This window comes from Anopheles maculipalpis, chromosome X, assembly GCF_943734695.1.
Source record: "Anopheles maculipalpis chromosome X, idAnoMacuDA_375_x, whole genome shotgun sequence".
In the NCBI taxonomy this organism is placed as follows: Eukaryota; Metazoa; Arthropoda; class Insecta; order Diptera; family Culicidae; genus Anopheles; species Anopheles maculipalpis.
The window spans coordinates 4885447-4906688 of NC_064870.1; the positions used below are offsets into that span (position 1 = coordinate 4885447).

At 43.7% G+C, this 21242-nt stretch overlaps 2 protein-coding genes across 2 annotated transcripts in view; both read right to left on the reverse strand.

The window, feature by feature from the left end:
• The window catches only part of LOC126557251 (uncharacterized), a 70222-nt gene extending 49255 nt beyond the window's left edge, over positions 1-20967 (reverse strand). Inside the window, exon 1 of the mRNA XM_050212962.1 lies at positions 20907-20967. Coding sequence (XP_050068919.1) covers positions 20907-20967 — 61 coding nt within the window. The remainder of the gene's footprint in view (positions 1-20906) is intronic.
• The window catches only part of LOC126567637 (uncharacterized), an 85434-nt gene that overhangs the window by 9809 nt on the left and 54383 nt on the right, over positions 1-21242 (reverse strand). The window lies entirely within an intron of this gene.

Genomic DNA, 21242 nt, shown 5'->3' on the forward strand with positions numbered 1-21242 from the left:
TTTTCGTCCAAAAATACCACGTCCCCGGAATCGTCTAATCGTTGCTTGGTTTTCGGTGTAGCAGCGTCCGTTTACGGGCAACTCACTCGAAAAGTGGACGAACTGATCAACCAATCAGTGTAATGGTCAGGCGAAAGGTTGTCAGTCCTTTTGCCGGTTTTATTTACTATCGCTACGCTTCACCTCCGATCGGTTGCTTTGGCGTGATTGATTTGTGTGTGTGTGTTTTTTTTTTGTTGGTGTAATTAAATACTTTCGCACTGATGTAAATAAAAATCAGAAATCAGCGTTATTGGAATCAAATTTCAGCCAAATGTTAGACCGGCGACAAGAAATCGAACTTTACGGGTTACGGGTTTTGCGTTATTATTTATGGCAACGTTGGCCCTGTTCCGTGCAAAACAACAAAAACAGCACAAAACCGTACCCGAAAACACCTCGCTCACCCTTCATCAAAACGACACGCCAAGGCGCTTGGGAGGGTTGGGAGCGTTCCGTTTCCGGCGTACTGTCAGAACAATGCGCAACAAGCAAATGTTTGTCGAAGTTTATGGCTTCAATTTATTTGCTTATCAATCGGGCCGAGTTGCACGCTCGTGGGTGAGCTTTGCCCTTTTTCGCCCGTACGATGATTGCCTCGGTTTAATATTGCAGGAAAACCGTTTCACAACCGACAAATTCCATCCCTCATCCATTTTGATTGAGGTAAGTGACAGTGGTAAAATGCGTGAGCTGTATAGCGAGTGATTTTCGGCGGCCCGTTTTCGCCTTCACATCGTGCCCGACGCCGTTTGCCAGACGTTCTGGTTTGATTGATGTTTGACAGTTGGGTTTTCAGTGTCACTGCAGCCATTGTGCCGCGCGGCACCGATTGACGTTTTGCAGTGAATTTGCTGCTGACAGTTGCGGATCGGCAAACAGTCAGCTTCGATATCATCTTCACACTACTCGGAGACGTTACCTTATTTTACGAATCACATGTAAACCTATGTCGATCGAGCTGTAAGCTCTGCAGCGCATCTGAGCTAGCTGGAAAATGGAGGAATCATAGCTTCTCGGGAAAGAAAATACTCGACATATTCGAAGTACACCGTGCGGAGGAAATGTACCCTCACCGTCATGGTCCTTTCCGAGAGATTGCGGATAAAAGAAAACTTCACGCACACAATCAACCAAGGTAACAATGGTTGACGTTCACAATTTGTTGACCTTATCCGTCCACTCTCGAGCTCGACCAATCCGCCCAGACTTGCACGGACAGTAATCAAAAGCAAATAAAAAAAAATATAAAAAATACGAAAATCCTAATCATCCTACTTCTTCGAACCTTTTCCAACCACGTGCAACAGTTTCCTACAATTATTTTTTTTGCCTTACTTTTTTAAAGCAATTACGAGATCATTGTTAATGGGATCTACGACTCAAACACCGGAAAGGGCATCCTGCTGGGCGGAGAAGATTCATGGGACTCATCAAGATGGCCGAGAGCTGATCACATCGGTCAGGGCGGTTTTTGCGGTTTACCGCTTTCCATTCAAACCTGTCAAGGTTGTATGTGTGTGTGTGTTTTTTTGTTGTTGTGCCATTCATCTTAAGCTGTTTGGAAAATCGGTACAACCTGATGTTTTGTGGGAACAACCATTTACAAAGAGTTTCAATCTACAGAGGAGATTGATCAATTTCTCTATATTTTTTCCCCCCACTAACCTAACGCACACACACTCACTCGCTCATGCTTACCTTGGTGTGTTTGGTTTGGAGAGTAGGATATTCAATCATATCAATGGACTGATATCGGTACGCTGTTTTTTTTTTCATATCAACCGCAACCAGCACCATAATTCTTTGCCCAGCCTTGGGGGAACTCTGGCTAACGCCGGGAACGCGGGCTTTTACCGCAGCGCAATCTCGGCGATCCATCGGGTGTTTCGGGTGCGGTCGTAAAAACTTCATTCATTCCGACTAATTCGTGCGCTGGTTGCCGGTGAAGGTGATAAAATTGGCCGTAAGCCTGCCCAAGTCTAATTGCACATCCCGTGCGTCCTAATCAAGGGTAAAGCCGCGCTTCAGCTATGGTGGTGTGCTAGGTTGGGTTGGGAATCTAGCGAATGGTGCTGCGAACGGTCAAAGATACGATGCGAGAGATAAACTGACTTTTCTGACGTTGATGGTAGACAGAGATTTCCCGTTTTCCTTCGTTTTTTTTAGCCGTGTTTTGCTACGGTTTTGATGAAGTTGTTACATACAAATAATTTGCAAATAACTTTTGGTTTAGCGTGGTAATTGAATGAGACTCAAAGGTTGTTTCTAATTTGCTTTTTGTTGGGTCAATCAATCATAAAATACTCATCACCCGCTAAGAAGTAGACACTAGTTTCACCGAGCGTTACTTAAATCGCAGTATTCAAATTAATTGACCGATGCTGCGGATTGCATAACATTAGGCGTTTTCGCATAATGTTTCGCGCAGGATTAATTTTTTTGTTGTTGAAAGTTTTGCTTTTAAAAAGCGATGATACGTTTAAATTCTTCGTGTTTTTTGTAAATAAAACGCAACCACATTCTTGTGTTTTCTCTACCTTCCAACATATTTGTCAATCAGACAGAAAAGCCGGAATTTCGTAGCGATTCGTGCGCACCAATCGCACCCGGGGAAGAACCGTAGAGAATATTAAGTACTTTCTGCTGGGAAGAAAATCTTGATTGCACTTTACTGGCTCTGGTCTGGTTCATCTCGAGTAGCTTTGATAGTAACAGAGAGAAACAAACAAAAAAAACTAGCCGAAAGGACGACGCTGGGTAAGAGCAGATAAAGAATTACGACCAGAAAGCTGTTTTCACTTTCTGACTTTAATTTATGGATCGTGATCGTGTGTTACGGTTGTGTGCTTTGTGATTTTTTGTGTCCGTGTGTGTGTGTGTTTTAGTTACTTGTACTTCAGAAAAGGGAAGTGTATATTACCACCACTAATACCCAGCCACGGTCTGTGCAGTTGTACGGCTTCTTTCTTAATGGACGAACGCCTTTCTAGCCGAGCGAAGGAAACTCCACTCCAAACCGAACACCCAAACAAGAAGGTCAAAGAGCGCAGGCAAAACTTTAAATTTATCCTTCTAATTCTTGTCTCCCGTCCCCGTGGTACCGGTACCCACCCCCGTGCGGCCGTTTCCATTCGACTGGAAACATTTCAAACACTCGGCAGGCATTAAGCGCCATTTGTAGACACATTTGTAAGCTAAATTAAGCAACCAACATACCATAATCGGGACAACAGGCTGGTAGCGGGCAGAAACGGAACTGCAGGAAGCGTTCGTTTGAGCCTAATGGACTTTCTCTGCTTCACTTCGCACCACCCGCATCCTTCCCCTTCTTCTGCCGTTCTGCATGGGGTGGAAAGATTGCGAGATTGCGGTTGTAACGAAATGCCAAAATCGGATACGGTGAAGCCATAGACGGAACCAAGTGAGACAGCCGTGAGCAACCGACTATAGGAAAGCAACACGCGGGACCGAAAGCATGTGCCGGCGTGTGTTCGGCCGGGGCAGAATTATTAATTGCCTCGTACGCTCCAAAAACCCGTCCAGCAAAAGCGATGCACACGATGCAATCGTGTGCAGTGCACAGGTACGGCCGGAACCCATCTATCTGTGATTCTTTACGGTGCGCCAAGTGTACTTCTGCACGCTGGGTGAAGCCAGTGTAAAGTTTTAAACTTGTTGAATCATCATGCGCTAACACACCGCACTGAGCGGCAGAACGGCTTTAATTTCGTTGTTCAAAGTTTTCGTGCATGGATGATATGGATGTAATGGATGAAAGTGTTTAAGGTCCATAGCGTTCTAGGCGTTAAATCATTTATATAATTTTAATGTGAGGCAACGAGTATTAAATTTTATTTGCATTATATTATTACGGTATACCGCCGTATTGTCAACAAGTATTAAATTGTTATTTGAGTTTCGGTTTGGTGAAGCTATTGCAAAACCTAAAAAACAAACGTAGAAAAACTTTGAAGACCACCCTTTTTCAAGCGAAAACAATCAAAATCCGGATGACAATCATGTTTTGTTCACATTTTCTCATTCTCTTCCAAAAGGGTTTTCTAAATTCCGAGTTCCAAAATTTAATCAAATTAGACACGGGATTTCACTCGTCAAAGGATGCCGGATTGAACGCGCTTCGAGTTTTCTAAAAGAATGAAATGTAGAGTCAAGTGGCAGCGTCTTTCACGAAGTATGATAATTTGCACGCAGCATCTCTGAAGCGCCTAAAAGTATGCTAACAGAGGACGCATCGTACACGTTTATTTGCTTTGCTTCGTTGTGCGTTATGTATTTTGTCGAATTGTACGCAAAATGGTAAAAGAAAAAAAAAAAACTTTGTTGACGTGATTTGCACAAGATATGTTTCCATCGCGAAGCGAGTGAAGGATAGAATTTATTTTGAATTCGTCTGAATTTGCGTCAGCCATAGCGATGACTGACTGGGCATTGTTTTGTGCATTGGAGCACGTCTGCTAGGATACTGCTGTTGCTACCAGTAAATATCGAATGATAATTGAATTAACAGAAGAACAAAACGAAACGAACCTAACAATCTAAATTACAACAACGAAAATCAAAACGCACAATAATCAATTTGTCAATAATTGAAATGTTATTCGTCCATCTGTTTGTTTTCTCTCCACCACACATACCACGCATGAAAATTGCTTATATTTATTTCCATGAACGTGTGTGTGTGTGCGTCGTTTTTTCCCCTCCCCGTTAATGCCTTTTTATCTGCAGCCGATACCGAATGTCAAATGGGATGGCTCGAAGCAAAAAAGGCAACCATCGAAAGCAAAAATGTTCATTTCAACAACCCAGGCTCGATGTCGTTCTGCGAAAGTGAGCCATCGCTAAAGCCAATTTCACCCTCCACCGACCCCTCCCCCTCCCCCCGGCCAAAGAATAAAACGCCCACACTACGAAACGCTACGATCCATATCCGTTCCGTCAGGGTGCAAATTCATACCTTTTTGAAGCGATTTTATAAATAATTTTCAGGCCCGATTCAATTTTCCACGGAACTAAAGCGCGGACGCCGCGAACGAACGTGCGCCCAGCCACATGTCACAACACGCCACACGCTCAGCACATGCCAAAGCGAGGGCGCAACAAACCAAAAAAAAAAACAACGATAACAACGAAAAAACGAAATGAAAATCTAATGGTGCGAAGTGCTCGTGAGTAAACATTCTGCCAAGTTTGCTCGTCTATCGAGTCAATGAATAGCGGATAAATGAAGTTGCAACAGCGCTATCACGCAAGATGGATTGTTGCTGTTGAATCTCGAACAAACACGCAGTAATGAAGCACCTTTTTTCCCCCCACTGTGGGTGTTGTTATTGAGGCACAAACAGCACATCAAGAACGGGTAGTGGGAAGAGTCAGGACACAACAAAAAAAATACAAGAACGAAAGAAACGAATAAAGCTTTCGCTGTAAGCAAGTTCAGGGAGGTCGTAAAACCGAACTCGCATCAGGAGTCTGGAAAAAAATGAGGAAAAAAAATAAAGCGAACCAGCGCCCATTACTGGTTTTACGCAAATGATAAACCTCATACTATGCTCCGAAGACTGGCATTTAAAAACTGCAGTGACATTGCTTGTTCTGCTAACGACAGGTCACTTAAGTTCAATAACAACTCATGCTCTTGCTTACGTCCTTTATTTGTTCCATTCTTCATTTTCTGTGTAAAATTGATCAAAGATAATGCTGTAAATAAGTTGTTCTGTTTGGCATTGCAGCGATTGCTCAATTGCCGGAGGCATCTGTAATATCTATTTGGGAAAGCTTTCCGTGCGACCTGTTGCTATGTGTACAGTTGGGATCAGCTATGTGTACAGGGGCGGCCCGATGGTGTAGGCGACAGCGGCGCTGGTCTTCAAACAGCAGGACCGGAGCTCAAATCCCATCCGGACCGTCCCCCCGTAGTGAGGTCTGACTAACCAACTACGAGGTATTGGCAGTCTAGAAAGCTATTTCGATGGCCGGCATAACCTTAGAGATCGTTAAGCCAAGAAGAAGAAGATAGTTGGGATCAGCTCGGAAATATAGCATTATTTAGCATCATAAAGTCACAGCCAAGGTTTAAGACTTGATAAGGATTCTTAGCTAAAGCAAATGACTCTAAAGCATGACTCTTTGCACCTTGCTAACAAGCACTCTAGGAAAACGAGACACCTGGGAAAAAGGGTTCGACGAACGACAATGAAGCCTCTTCGGTAGACAAGATCTCTTGGACTACAATCGACCTCAAGGTCTCTTGCATGAAGTCTCTTTGAGTGGGAGATGTCTGCTGCAAGACAAGACCAACCAAAGAGACAAGTTTCGTTGGAAGACAAAGACTCGGATTACAAAAATCTTCAACGCATGAGGTTGATTTCCGCCTTTTTCTGTTCATCTGCAAAATCTTACTGTAAAGGAGATATGGACAACAACATTCTTTTCAACTACGAGTCTACGATATCTTGAAAGACCTCCACGAGGACTTCGAAGTTATGATAGACCCTTGGTAGATGCAATCCTTCAAACAGCAAGGACTCTTGGTAAATGATGCTACTAGAATAGCTATGAATCCAATGCCACCGTTGTGCTGGATCAGATTTAGAGGAGAAGGATTCTGGGACTATGAATTCTATCTTTAATTCAGTTTCTTTTTCTAGTTAAACTACGATATCTCATGATAGAAGCAACTTGAGCCACAAGGACCCTTGGCAAAGGATATCTCCTAGCCTCTGAAGACCTCATCTCCTGATGGATGCAGCTTGAACTACGAGGACGCTTGGCGAATTATGTCTCCTTGACTATGGTCTCTTCATTGTCTTCGTGCAATACAGGATGAAGTTTCTCTGCTCACAACAATGAGACGAAGAGACTAACTTTTTCGACGACCATTTCCCTCTATCGAGGCGGACTCTTTAAAGACAAGACTTTCTGCAAGATCTTCGGAGAAATGGATTTTTGGACGATGAAGTCCTGTTGGACAACGAGTGCCACTATGCCACCGAGAGTTCGGCACGCAACAAAAAAAATCATAAAGGACATCGCGTCGATCAGTGCATTTGCTTCATGCACCCTATCAAGTGGATCTATAAATATTTAGAAAGCCGTTGCCTAAAATGGCCTACTTTATGTTTGCTAATATTGAAACTTAAATACATTTTCTTTTTCCTACAAGGTTTTTTTTTTTTTACTTCGCCACCCGTACGCGAGAGAAAATGTATGCTTTTCAAATTGCATCTTTACAAATGCGGCACGGCAAAACCGCTCGGCGGCCAGGAGAATTCGCAGTAAAAAAAATTTAATATCTTTGATTTCGTTCACCATTTTGGCAGCACCACCATTTTGTGCTCAACGTTTTACGACGGTATGAACATTGTATGAACATTTCTCGCTTGAGTTTTTATCTTCCACCACCATTCCACGGGCACTAGTAGCGACGCTCGTCACCGTCCATTATTGCCCATAAAACCGCAGACTGCGAACGAAATCATAAAGCGACGCGGGTATGGGCCAATGCCTGGGCCAACATAAACGGTTCGCCGGTGCTGCGCTGCAGCAAGTGTGACTAGATAAACAATTTGATTAAAACGCCCACAACGTGCGATAAATGAGGAATCAGTTGCGTTTTATTTTGTGACTGGTTTCTCCGCCGTTTCGCTGTGAGCGTAATGTTTTATTTATTAAATAATTGGTTATTTGTACACACATGCCTTTTATGGTCTCACACATTTGAGCACCTGGATGGTATGAAAAAAAAAACAAAAAATGCAATGTCTTTATATGCTAATACTGCACTTACTGTTGAAGCTGAACCCGCTCCGTGGAGCGGAGGATGGATTGAGCACGGTAAATCCCCCCCTCCCCCACCCCCCAACACCATTGCTAGATCCTTCACGTGGGTTTTCAACCATGTCAAGGGCCACAAAGAGCAACACCGCAGCTCGCACTCGAGGAAAATAAAGGAAAGCGAAAACAGCGAAAAGTGCTTCTTAAATCGAGCAAGTGGAAGGAATGGGATAATGTTTACCCACACTCCTCGCGTAAACTTAATCAATTGCGGTCTGGCGAAGGGAAGGGTTCTGTTGTTTTTTTTTTTTATTTGCTTCCCCCTTTTTCCATTTTACCCCTTTCTTGAAGCTGAAGAAATCCGGAGCCACACAAACCCACCCACTGTTTCTGCAAGCATCGTTCTACTTTAAACTCTTGCAGGCAAGGAAACCAGCAAGACGATTAAATTTCCCGTCTCAATGCAAATATGGGAATTATTTGTCTTCGGTACAAAAGAATGAAGAAGAGAATGAAAAGAGAAAACCCGGTGACGGTCCCTCTAGGTTTTCCGTCATTTCGAGCCCTTTTCAAAATACATCAACCGGGCATGATCTGTGGATGTGTGCATACATGTGGTACGCGAGGTTTAAGATGTCTTGTTGCTGATGCTCCTTTTTGGTTATCAAAAGGCACGCTCGTTGCACCGTTTTTCCTGTGTTCTTTCATTGCCGAACAATGGTTTGGCTTCGGAAAATTATGCGCCTTTAGAGTGTAGCGACAAACGAAGTCCGATACTTTCGATTGTTTGTCTGATTTTCCCGAATTTAAGATCCAACTCCCTTAAAGACTCCCTTGAAAACTGATGCGCTGTGAAGTCCAACTGTACTTCATGTTAGTGTGTCATGCAGTGGCGGATTTAGCTTTTCGGAGGCTCCCCTAAGCGGAGCCGAAATTGGGAACCACCGAAATTGGGACCTCCGAAATTGGGACCTCCGAAATTGGGAAAAATCCTGCCGTGCAACGACTGGCGCAACTGTCACCTTACCACCGGATTATGCCCTAAACCAGCTCTACAACTATCCTTCTTCTTCTTTTTCTTCTTCTTCTTCTTCTTTTTGGCTTAATGCCTCCCAGGCCACGCCGGCCATCGAATGACTTACTCGACATGCCGATACCACGTAGTTGTATAGCCAAGACCTCACATTACGCGGGGAATGGTCCGGATGTGTTTTGAACCCCGGTCTACACCACCGGGACGCCCTCAACTATCCACACACGGCCTAATAGACCATAAATGATATTTTCTATGGATGGAAAAATGAGGTTTTAGTTCGATCGAATGATATTTTAGCGGTTTGAACACTTCAGACTGCTACAGACTTTCTTGAATTGATGGGATCTGGACTCCAGATTCTAGAGCAACGTACTGCACTGATGTCTCTGGTACGTTACCGAGCTGAAAAACATTTCTCCCCTCTAAATCGTCTTATCGGTCGATAGAAAAGATTTGTGAAAGATTTATTTGTTCGATCCTTAAGCTCCTACCAGTTGAGGAAAATCCTAACCAAATCCAGAGCGGTTTACCACATCTAGAACACAAAACCAAAATCTGTCTGTCGTACAAACAGCGAAGCAATAACGTTTTTTTTTTTAAATTGCCTCCAGTTTCTTAGAATCCATTGTATCTTTTTTTTTTCAAAAATAAACATGCGCCCAAGGAAAAAAACGAGCAGACAATGATAATCGAGTTTTCCATAATTGCGATACTCAACAGTGATGTTTGAATTATTTCATCTGGATACAATCTCACAGCCTTCCAATATGCGTGGGCCGTAGGCGTATTCGGACGCAAAAATGATACCTTTTGCTTTGGCTGTTTTGGTTTCATTTTCCTCCCGTTTCAATTGAACTTCTTTTGCAGTATGTTGCATGCTCTGTTCAATCGCTGGGCGCTTCCTTTTTCGGTTTTGTTTCCAAATTCCAACAGAATCTACATATCTCGCGCTGTCCCAACCGTGTACCGCTCACATTGCCGAGCCGAGTAAGTCTTTTAAACTCTTCCGCGAGTTTGATTGTTTTTTTTTTTTTTATTTATTCACCGTCGGGAACAGGATGGAATGCGGACGTCCCCATCATCAGGTGCTTCGATACGCAAACTGTCCCTGGTGACGGTTCGAACCAACGCAGGTTCGTACTGGCTGCCGAATCGGAAATAAAAGATTCACTAGCACGGAACGCGAAGAACGCACTCTCAGCGCTAGTGGAACTAGTTTATCGTTCACCCCTCAATCGTAAAGGAAGTCTCGTATAAACAAACAAACAAAACCTTCGCAAACTTCGCCGAAAACTCTACCAACAGCTAAAACGGTGTGAGTAAGATTGATGCAGTACGAGATAGGAATTAAAACATCAACTTCCAAAATGGTTACTTGTTGCTTGCGACAGGCTGGAATTGATATTGATTCATGTTTTATTCGAAAACTTACGCGCAAAGTTCTTCTCTATCCCTCTTCTTTTTTTTGCACGGTTCCTACTTAACTTCCCTTTTTATTCAAACTCCGTAGAGGTTCACCCAATTTGCTCTAATCCGTGGCTTTCGACGGTTACGATTTTTAAAACACACAGCTGCTTCGTTGTATGGCAGCAGCAACCAGTTAATCGTACGGATAAATGTCAAAACAAAACTGTGCGAAAATTAAAATTAACTCAAACCATTAACTGAACGGGGCAAGGGAAGCAACGACAACGAAAAAATAGCACCAAAATTGAAACAATTTCCATGACAGTATGATCATGCAAATTCCCAACAGCAAAATGGGCCACTTGAAAAAAACAAAACACACACGCAAACGCAACAGCACCATATTATTTTCACACGTAAGCGAAATGCGTGTGTGAGTGCGGAGAACATTGCGATAGGGAAAAATGAACAATCAGTGTAAAAGTTGTAATTGTTTTCATTTGTTGGTTTTTTGTTTTGTCCTGTTGGGTTTTGGGTCTCTCAACTTTTGCAAAACACAACTGTTGGGATATTGCGATATTATCTAGGCGTACAGGAAAAGGCAGCAGAAAAAAATAAAATAAAAAAAAAACGCACCAAACTCCACACTCGTTTGTAAAACGAAATTGTGCAGAAATGCTTACTTTCAATCCATGTTTTGCTGCACATTTGTGTAAAGCAATGTTTTAACGCAAAATTTTTATTAAAAGCTGTAAAAAAGCGATAGTACACACTAATTGAATTTAGTAGTAGTTAAGACAAGCTTCTTCGACATTTTTTGAGCTGCAACTTCAGTAATGCTTGCAGCAAAAGAGTTTTTACCGAATAGTTTAGTAATGCTTTTTTGGCTTAAAACGCAGTGAATCGTTTTTCTAAAGAAAGGGCAGTTATTTTACTGATTAACCATCTAAACACTAAACATCAGCAGCGTTTGGCTTTTTCTTAGCAGTACAGATCATCTCTGCACGGGACAAAGCTTCCAATGAATATGTTCGAAGGGATAAGGGTAACAAATCGGTCTGCTTGTTTAACCGTTGGCCAACCGAGAATGAGCAGTACCACCCCCGGGGTTAAAACTAAATCTTGGGAGATGGAAGAGGAGGGTGGGTGGTTGGTTTTTAATTCAAATTTTAGCTTTATTTGTAAACAACTAAACCATTCTGTTTTTGCAACACTCAAAATAAACTGTGCAATTGTAGAGACATGAACTGCGAATTGCATACATTTAGGCGTTTTTTTCGCGATAGTGACGTTAGCATGTTTCGATAAGAGGAAGCCTTTTTGGGTTTTTCTTTTACCAAAAAATAAAAAAATAAATAAATTGATTTTGTATTTTTGTGTGTTTTGGGTAAACATTTGTTAGATATAAAATGCATTTCCATAATTGTGCCGGTGCTTTTAATCAACCTATGTAAATGATTGTTCACATTTTGACAGACGCCCCCGATACAAAACCTAACCAAAAAATAAAAATAAAATCCATCGACAAACATTCCGCAGTCGCATGGAAAAAGAAATGTCTGCATGCTGCGGCATTTAACATCTGTTTTTGCAGAAGATCTGACACAAATTTAAACTACCAGAAGCTTCACGGACGTGCGGTGGGAACACAATCGAAAAACGCACGGACAAATGGATTCCGGAATGGCGTACGGAAAGGAATGACGAAATAGTGCGGCCACCATCTTGGAAAAATGCAATAACATGACAACAGCAAAAAGAAAAAACCCACCCCACCGAAGGGAGGGGAACACGGACAGGCACGCACACAGGCCACGCAAGAACACACGCAGAAACGTGCCCGTGTTTCGTGAGCCGAATAACATTGCTTGGGTCGATGCTTTCCTTCGCTGGCCGCATGGATGGTTTGGGAACTTCTTCCAAACTTGTACCTCCTGTTTGCTGCGGGGAGGCTTAAGTCATTCTTTAAGCTTCATCTTTTCCCGACCGACGGTTGATCCGCGGAGCTTTGCGAAAGTTTGCAACAACCCACCAACAACAACAACAACATCGACGGTGGATGGAACAGTTGATCTAGGCGCATCCCACAGACAGGATACCCAAAAATGCGTAATCTAATTCAGCCGAACGTGACCGATAAACGCTTCCCTGCGCCATTCTTTGTACGTTTCCCCTTTCCAAAAAATTTTCAATTCTTGCTCACTTTCACTCGATGTGTGTGTGTGTGTGTGTGTGTGTGTGTGTGTGTGTGTGTGTGTGTGTGTGTGTGTGTGTGTGTGTATGCGTGTGTGTGAGCATTATACAAAATCACGCTCGTTTCACACAGTAAAGAAACAACAACGACGCTGACGCTGTTTCGGGAAAATAGTCCCATCGGAAGAATAAAATTCAGCGAGAGTCGTCCGCCAACAAAACACAACCACCCACGACTGCGAGCATTTAAAATACTAATGGTAGGCCAAGCTTCTGCTTACGCTGATTGTTACATCCAAATAAACGGTAACGAGTAGCGAAAACGAGTGTGCCTGGCGTCCCAAAAATCAATTTGCCCTTCACCGAACACATTCGCAATTTGTAGCCAAAGCAAACGTCGAGGTCACCAGTGGAGTGGTCAGTAAAAGTCGCGACCAACGCTATCTACCCACGATCACCGATCCCCAACCGGTCACCGGCGACCGGACTGGTCAAGGTTGAGTAATTTAGCTATCCGTGTGCCGAGATTTGTGAGGCAATGCGTTTTGGGGGGGGGGGGGGGGGGGGGGGGAGTTTTGTTGCCCCATGCTCCGAACCAACCGGTCGGCAGAACACAAAACCTTTCGGGCGCCCAAACGCGAGGCAATGGATTGCATTGCCGTCTGGACTTTCTTTTAGGCTGACCGAATCCCCCTTGGATTAACCCAAATCCGGCCATACACCGGCAAGACTTTCGGCCAGCAGGTTTCAGCTAACAGGAAACAACGGTGTACAAAACCCCGGTACCAACCTCGCATCCGAACCCAAGCCTCTTCAATCTCAAGGATTTTTGGGGCGTGGAGGGAGGCTTCGAAAGAAAAAAAGCAAAACCCACACTTGAGGCGGTGAGCTTCTTTTTTTTTTCTTCCTTGTGCGGCTTCTTGAGCCGCGCGTGCTGTTCTAATTACTGACCACCATACCATCCGGACGTGTCCGGACGAGAAACGCAACACAGACTACCTGAATTTTGGGCCGAACCTGCTGGAAAATGACGCTCGCGTTCGGAGCGGAGGCTCGTTTCCGAGCTTCCGAGAATTACTTCATTTTTATTGGGCCATTCTGTTCATTGCTTCCTATTGCACGACCCTCTCGGCGTACGGATCAAGGAGTCCGCCAAATTCTACACTGCGGCCTCGCTCCTGTACGCGTCAAGTGGCGTCTAGTGGATTGATACTTGGCATGTTGTTTTGTTTGTGCGATACGCTGCGTACGAATGAGGTGGAGTTTGGACGGGGGCGAACGAACGGAGATAACGTTGAAAAGCTGGAATAAGCTGTCAGAAAGTCTAGGTACGTGTGGTTCGCGTGCGTAGGAACCAAGGCTTTCCGGCACTTAGTAAATAAATAACTAAAACTAGTAGACGCATGAGGTAACGAAAGAAATAAAACAATAAACAATCTTTGATACACGATAGAAGCATATCTTTAATCCTCTCACAAACATATTTACCGTGAGACCTGGGCGGGATGAATAGAGATAGAGTGTGAAAGATTTATGGTGCTCGTTTCGTGCTTATTTCCCGATAGGAGCATTTGTGATTGAAGTGCTATCTCTGGTGAATTTATGTGCTGCTATATGAACCCATCATCGCCGCACCAGAAGGCGATCCTAGCGGAGCGGAGCAACAGAACGAAAAAACAAAGAAGAAAATCACCAGAAGCGGAGCCTTCTTTACCTTCATAATGAATTATTATCCAAAAACGCCCCCCTCCGAAAGTTCTCATTTCACAGTTGGAGAATGGTATTGTCAGTTGCGCTTGTAGCTGCTGCTATTAAAGATGCTTGCCTTGGATACTATTAAAGATTAGGATCAACTCATATACTGCCGGGTGACTGGCGGTTCACTGGACCGGAGAAATAAACATCCGATTCAAAAGGGGGCACAAACGCGGCGCCTCGCAATTGAACGCAGAACGTTCTATGGGTAAGCTGTCGTGTGTCAAGTAAGTATGGCCGCGCGCAAAGAAGATACGATCAAGGGGAAGGAAAAAAGATTTTTAATTAAATTTCTGACACTTTCAAAATTTTGGCCTTCCGGTTTGTCATCGTTCGGGCGAGGCTCGATTGACGGAGAAAAGGGTTTACCAGCGCCCTTTGCACGGAAGAATGGAGGATGAGTTTCTTTGCGCAATGCTCAATTCGGCGATCGGAATTAAGCAAGCAAAACTTGTTTTTGATGTCGGGCGGGGCTGCTGCTTTACTGGCACGATGTCGGTACAACTATCAAGCTTTTCACACTCATTTTGTTATTTCAACCCAATGCGAAGCTTTGACATCAGTCATAGAATTCAATAGAACCTCATAGAAATGTCATGGCGTCATGACAAAGTCCGTAAGTCATTTCATTTGCCATTACTTTTGCTTTACTTTAAAAGGTTTAGCATTTCTTTAGGGCTCTTTTTTCTTAGGGCTCTGCCACAACTTCGAGAGATCTCGGTGCTGTCATTTAGGACTTTCTTGACTCGATTTTCCCGTTTTTTAGCTCACATTCTACCGAAGGGGAAGACCAATCCCGGATGGAGTCTACCGACCGGACCATTGGGCCACCCCAAACGACTAACATTTATTGTCCCCGTCCCGAGCACAGTGAATACTTTATGCTTTAACATTTGGAATTTCCCCCACACAGCAATACTACAAACATTCCTCCCATCTGTATCTGGCGTATGGACGATAAAGACAATTAAATACTCCTAGAAAGTTACCCCCTTTTTTTGCGCTTGTCTTTGGCACGAGCAAAGCCACACAAAAGGCCAACCAAAGTTGAAAAAGGTTGTCATATTTCCCGCCGAGAGCTGTGCTGCTATCCCTCGGGGAATGTGATCACATTTTTTTTTGCACCACTGTGTCATCAACAACCCAGTCAGCCATTGCATCTGACAGGTCACCAACAAGGCTAGACCACTTTACTCTCGCTAAATATCACTTGCTTGAGAGTACGCACGAGATGGAGAGGGAGTGAGAGTGAGTGAGTGAGCTTATCAACTCCAATAGATAATTTAATCGTCACCATGTTTCACTCAACTAGCTACTACTTTTTGCGAGGACCCCCCCCCCCCCACACACACACACACACACACACATACCCACACGGCCAAATGGACACAAGACACTCTAGTCTGCAGTTGTCGTTAACGCGCTCAGTTGCTCATTCAGATTTGCGGAAAGACCGGAGGTCTCGGATACTACCACTACTACTACTACTACTACTGCTGCTCACAATCCCCGGGCAACAGGTTAGCCTGTCGTTCCAAATAGCCGACCGTCGACTGGGCTGTGGTCCAACTTTTCAAAAGCATCCATGAACTGTATATGCTTCCCGGCTTACCAACCATTTAGCTTTCACTCGCAAGAGTCATACAGACTCCTAGCTAGGACGGGGGCGAAAAAAAAAAACGTTAAACAGCAACAACATCGCGCAAAAACTGTTGCTGCCGGAAAGGTTAGGTACACTTGTTGTTCACCTTCACTCACACCAATTCCCTCGTTGCAACATCGCATCAGCACAATTTGCACGAGCTGCAGCCGAACGTCGGTAGTAGCGTTTTTCCTTATTATGGGGGCCTGACTTGTTATTTGATTTCACGACAAATTTATGAATTTGAATAGCCGTGACGTATGTATATGGTAAGGCTTTGCGAGCAGGCGGATATGTTGTGCTGCACAACCGGACAATGGATTTAGTTATGCAGCACTGCACTAGTGAAACAATACGGACGGAGCTATAATTATGGACACCAAATAGACACAATGTCTAACATAATGTGAAGGATTTGTACAAAGACGAGGAACACAGTAACGAACAGGTCATAATAAATTGTATTCGTTTCATGTAATACACATTTTTTGCGCCTAAATGTAGGCACATTCAATTCAGAGTTGCATGCACAGCTCGAGAAAGCAAGGATAAACCACTAGTAGAGTAGAATTAGTAAACATTATTTTACGAAATGAAATTTATAGTAAAGATTAAGTTGTAATTCAAATACCCGTACACATACAAACACACTTTTTTCAGCAAAAATAAAAATCACACACAAATTCGTACGGTTCACTTTTTAATGTTCAATTCTAATGCAACACAATTGCCTATATTCCTTTCGGAAACACTGGATGCCATGAAATGTGCTCTAATACAACCTTTTAAAAGCGTAAAGTTCATAAGACACTTCACTTCTCTTTAACCACAACCAATGTTAATCACTTTTAGAAGGAAAAATAAAATATTCACTTGATTGAAGATGTTGATTGATGATAATCACCCACGTATGAAGTCTTCAAGATCACTTTTTCTTTAATTCGTGCAACACTTGTAAGCAGAGGATTCTTTGGAGCATAAATACGTGACATTGAATAAAGCACTTACCTGCTTATCAGCTGATTTAAAATCATTTGTGTTAGGGTGGTGTATTTAAAATTTCTACTTAAGACTAAAAGGTGTAGATTCGTGTATAAAAAAGAGATGTAAAAAACATTTTTAAGCTTGAAATGTAATATCTGTGGAATTTTATCACAATATCAACTTCTGGAAGTCAACGCACACGAAAAGATATAGATTCTATACATAATGCTAAATTTATAAGCGCCAAAATGCTGGCAATACGCATAGCATATAATTAATTAGAATGAACTTGTACAACAACGTGTAATTAGTAGCTGGACAGAGAATCAACCGATGCCACCTGGACCCTTGACGATCATCTACGACTCATCTACATCATCTACGGATTTACGAAGTGTAATCAATACATGCACTAATATACATAATTTATAAAGAATCTGTTTCAAATCACACCATCACGCTCAAGGATACGTGAGACGATGACATATGTCTTTCTTTTAACCAACGTTCCAAAGAATCTGAAGCAATAAAACAAAGTTTGCCCAAAATGATCAAAACATCCACCCGAGGAAGGATGCGTGTGGGTGCCTTCCCTTGAAGACACTACCAAGTCTCCCAGCAATCCCAGCAAAGCATTCGGTAGAAGATAAAATTTTGTGTGGAACATTTTTCCCTGCCTTACCCATTATCACCACCATTAGAGGGAATCGTGCAACGTGGTGGCTGTATGGTGGCGTGTTTTGCCAACAGCTGCGAAATTGTTACATGGGAAAGAACGAAACCGATTCATTCTGGTTCATGCGGAGAACAATATGATAGAAATTGGGGTAACTCTGGGTGATGTGTTTTCTTTTTATTCTTCTTCTCGTCGTTTCCTTTGCCTTCCTTCCTTCGCAGAGAATATTTGAAGCGCGTGCGCGCGCACGTGTGTGTGTGCTGCTCGGTGATGTGTATGTGGGTACGCTGCGCGTAACAATTCCATTTCCTACTTGAAGGATGAGCTGCCCAACAGGATGAACGAAAAAAAAAACAATCCACAGAATCCACTGTTGCTCGCAGGACAACCACGGGTACCGGATGCTGGAAGTCAGCAGCCGGACATGAAGACGCAGACCAGCAACAACAAAAAAAATGTATTTCTTACCGGAATCGGCAAAGTTACAATCGCTCGCTGGTGCCATTCTGCCATCAGTACATTACTCAGCACTCGGTCCGACCGAAGGAATTGGCAAGGCCTTGAAGATACCAGAACAAGCCATCCTTCGGCTTCGCACCTTCTTGCGTAAACCCCTTTTTTCTTTCCGTTATCACATCGTCTCATTTACGATACCTTCGTGCAACGTCTCGCTTACCCTTCCACCGCCTAAACTCGTTGTTTGTTCCTCATTACTAAAATCGCGATAATCATAACAGTCTGGCGCGACAAGCACCCTCTGATTGATAGGCACTGGATGAAAAATGAGTATGATTAACAAGCAAACTTTCTTTGCCCGCGCCCATCTCCTTTCTCATCCCTTTTTTTTGTGTCCACCCTCTAGCCTCGGGATTCTGTTTTTCACGGACAACAACAACATCGACTTAGCTTCATCTTCGTGCTGCTTTCGGTGTGTTTTCCCCCATTTCTCTTCCAACTAAGCAACCTCCAGCAGCAAACCATCAATATGACAACAATGTGGTGCTTGACAATTCTTGTCAAGGAAGGTGGCGGATGGATGGGACACAATCGTTAACAAGGGGGTGGCTGGTGGTGATAACGATCATTCCCCGGAGGACCCGACGTAGCATCAACACCAGCTCGGCTAGCGCGAAAATAAGTAAATACGAACACCGTTCCGAACAAACCGTGACGAGTTTTTGCTTTGGCCCGTTTTTTCCCCGTCTTTTGGCACTGTTTTTTTTGTTCTCGAAGCTCCGGAAAACCCCCGGTGTTAGTCGCGATTTAATCTTCTAAAGCATTCTAAGCAAGCTCAAGCCATTGGTGAAGCTACAAAGGCCGCCACATCCAATCAATTGCAGTGATTTTTAGCAGAATTTCTGAGTTTGTATATTTTACCAAATTTTTGGGGTATTTGGGTGAAGCCTAAGAATAGTAAATTGATTTCACTGAATTCTGAGACTACAAGCGTCGCCTGGTATCCTAACTAAGGTTCATCAACTACTGCTACATACAGTGGTGCGTTGCGCGAAGGTGCGCACAGCGTGTTGCCTAACTGAAGGCGCAACAAAAATCACCTTAGTCAGCTTCGTTAATAAACAACAGGCAAGAAGTTACCGAACGGCTCCGGATGGGATTCGATGGTCGATGTCGTGACGAATGTGAGACTGGCCTCGCTAACGTGTCGGCCATCAGACCACTCTCGGATAGCAACGATGAATAGTAACAAAAAGCAAACTAATCAAGGTGGTCTGCTCTCATAAAGCAATAATTGTAGCTTGAGAAATTAAAATTCTACAAACCTGTTTCACACACTACTGCACACAACAAAAATATCACTTAATGCAGACAATCTGATGCGTAAGGTTTCTTCAAGAAAGTCTCCTCTCTGATTTCCAGCGGAACCGTCTCAACGACAACCATTTAATGGTATAAAAAGGGCATAAAAATTATGTTAACAGTATTGACATACTTCCAGCGGACTGGTGCTTACAGTGACGTGAGCGTTTCCTGTTTGATTCCATACATACGTCACACAAACTAACGCAACAACAACACCAAACAACTGCCCGAAACGTACCACTGATGATCAACAAAATATTCCGGCAGCTTCGGCTTGTGTCGGTAACAATGGCACGTCTAACGAGCAAGGATCAGGGCAGGTCTTCCTGCCTCGCTTGTTGCGCTCGCTACTTTCCAAGCCAAAAAACCTAGCCTTTCGTACCAGGATTCGAACACACCTTTTCAGAACGGGAAACACCTGAACCGCAAGATAAACTAATGGAAGAATAGACGTCGCACCTTACCGGCGGCTCTTACGGGCAGTGTTGGGTAGTCGTGCGCGGACGGTGTTAAGTAGGAAAAGGGAACGCTGACGATGATAAGGACATGAACTGTAGCGCGACGCCTGTACCACCATTATATTATACAACGTACCACAATCGATTGTCTAACGAAGGGATGAGGATGAGGAATGAGAGAGAGAGAGAGAGAGAGAGAGAGATAGAGGAGGGGGGGGGGGGTTGGTAGTGGTGCTAACGTCAGTCAGACAAAAACACGTCACACACTTCACTTCAGCGGAACATTTGCTACCATTCCCTACTTTGCAAACGATCATCGGCATGAAGGCATTTTTATCACTCGTTGTTCACCGGAGTTGACAACAACGAAACAAAAACCAACAAAAAAAAAGAAGAAGAAATAATAATAAAGCACACACATACACACTCGCAATTCATGGCGTCAAACGGCCAAACCAAGGCGAATGCTTCTGTTGCTACTGAAGGAAGAGAAAATGAAAGTTGACTCCTGTGTGGGTGAGTTTCACGAAAAAAAAAGAAGAGAGGTGACCAAGGAATAAATAGAATTCTTAACCGGTGTGAAGTAGAGGAGAATCGGCGAAAAGAGAAATGTGGCGAGTACGAGAACCGATAAGACGTTCACTGCCATCGTCCAGGACACCCACTCAAGGAAAGGACTCTTCTTCTAGGAGTTCTAGCTGTTAGAAGACAACAACCCGAAACTCTATACGTGTGTGTGTGTGTGTATATTGGAAAAGATAACACACAAGGATGCTTTTCTCTTTGTATGTGTGTGTGGGTTTGTGTGATGGCAGTCTCTTCACACTGGCTTGCTGACCGCTTACCACAGAATCGAAATAACCTCGAGGGTATCGAGGAGAAGGTAAACTTTTCACCCCTTCAAAACTTCAACCTCCCTCCTCGCTAGTTGCTACCACCATGTAGCCCACCCTCCCACCCCTCTCCCTTCTTCCATTGCCATAAAGGGACAGGTAAAGGTAGTTGGGAGTGGGCGGACAGCACAGTGGAAAGAGACCGCAAACGGTACGTGTAGTGTATTATTACAATGCTTAAACCCTTAACGTTTACTGTACTTACTCGTTTGCCCGTAAATGATGGCGATAATCAATAGGAAAAATATTATCCAAATTCTATCCATTATTGTTGTGGCGACAACTGTGCGGAAAGGTATGCGTGTGTGCAGCTGTAGTTGCAGGAGGGATGTGTTACGGCTGCCTAGTTTGCCAAGCTGTCAGCCGGGGTTTTTTACGGTCCCAAAAACTCGTCACTCGCGTAGCACTACACAGAACCGGGCAGAGCGGATGCTTCTTCAAACGCCGACGGTAATTTTCCACGGACGCGGGCGCACACACAAACACGCATATACGCCACCTCACATACACCACTTTTCGCACAGCGCTAATGCTAATCACG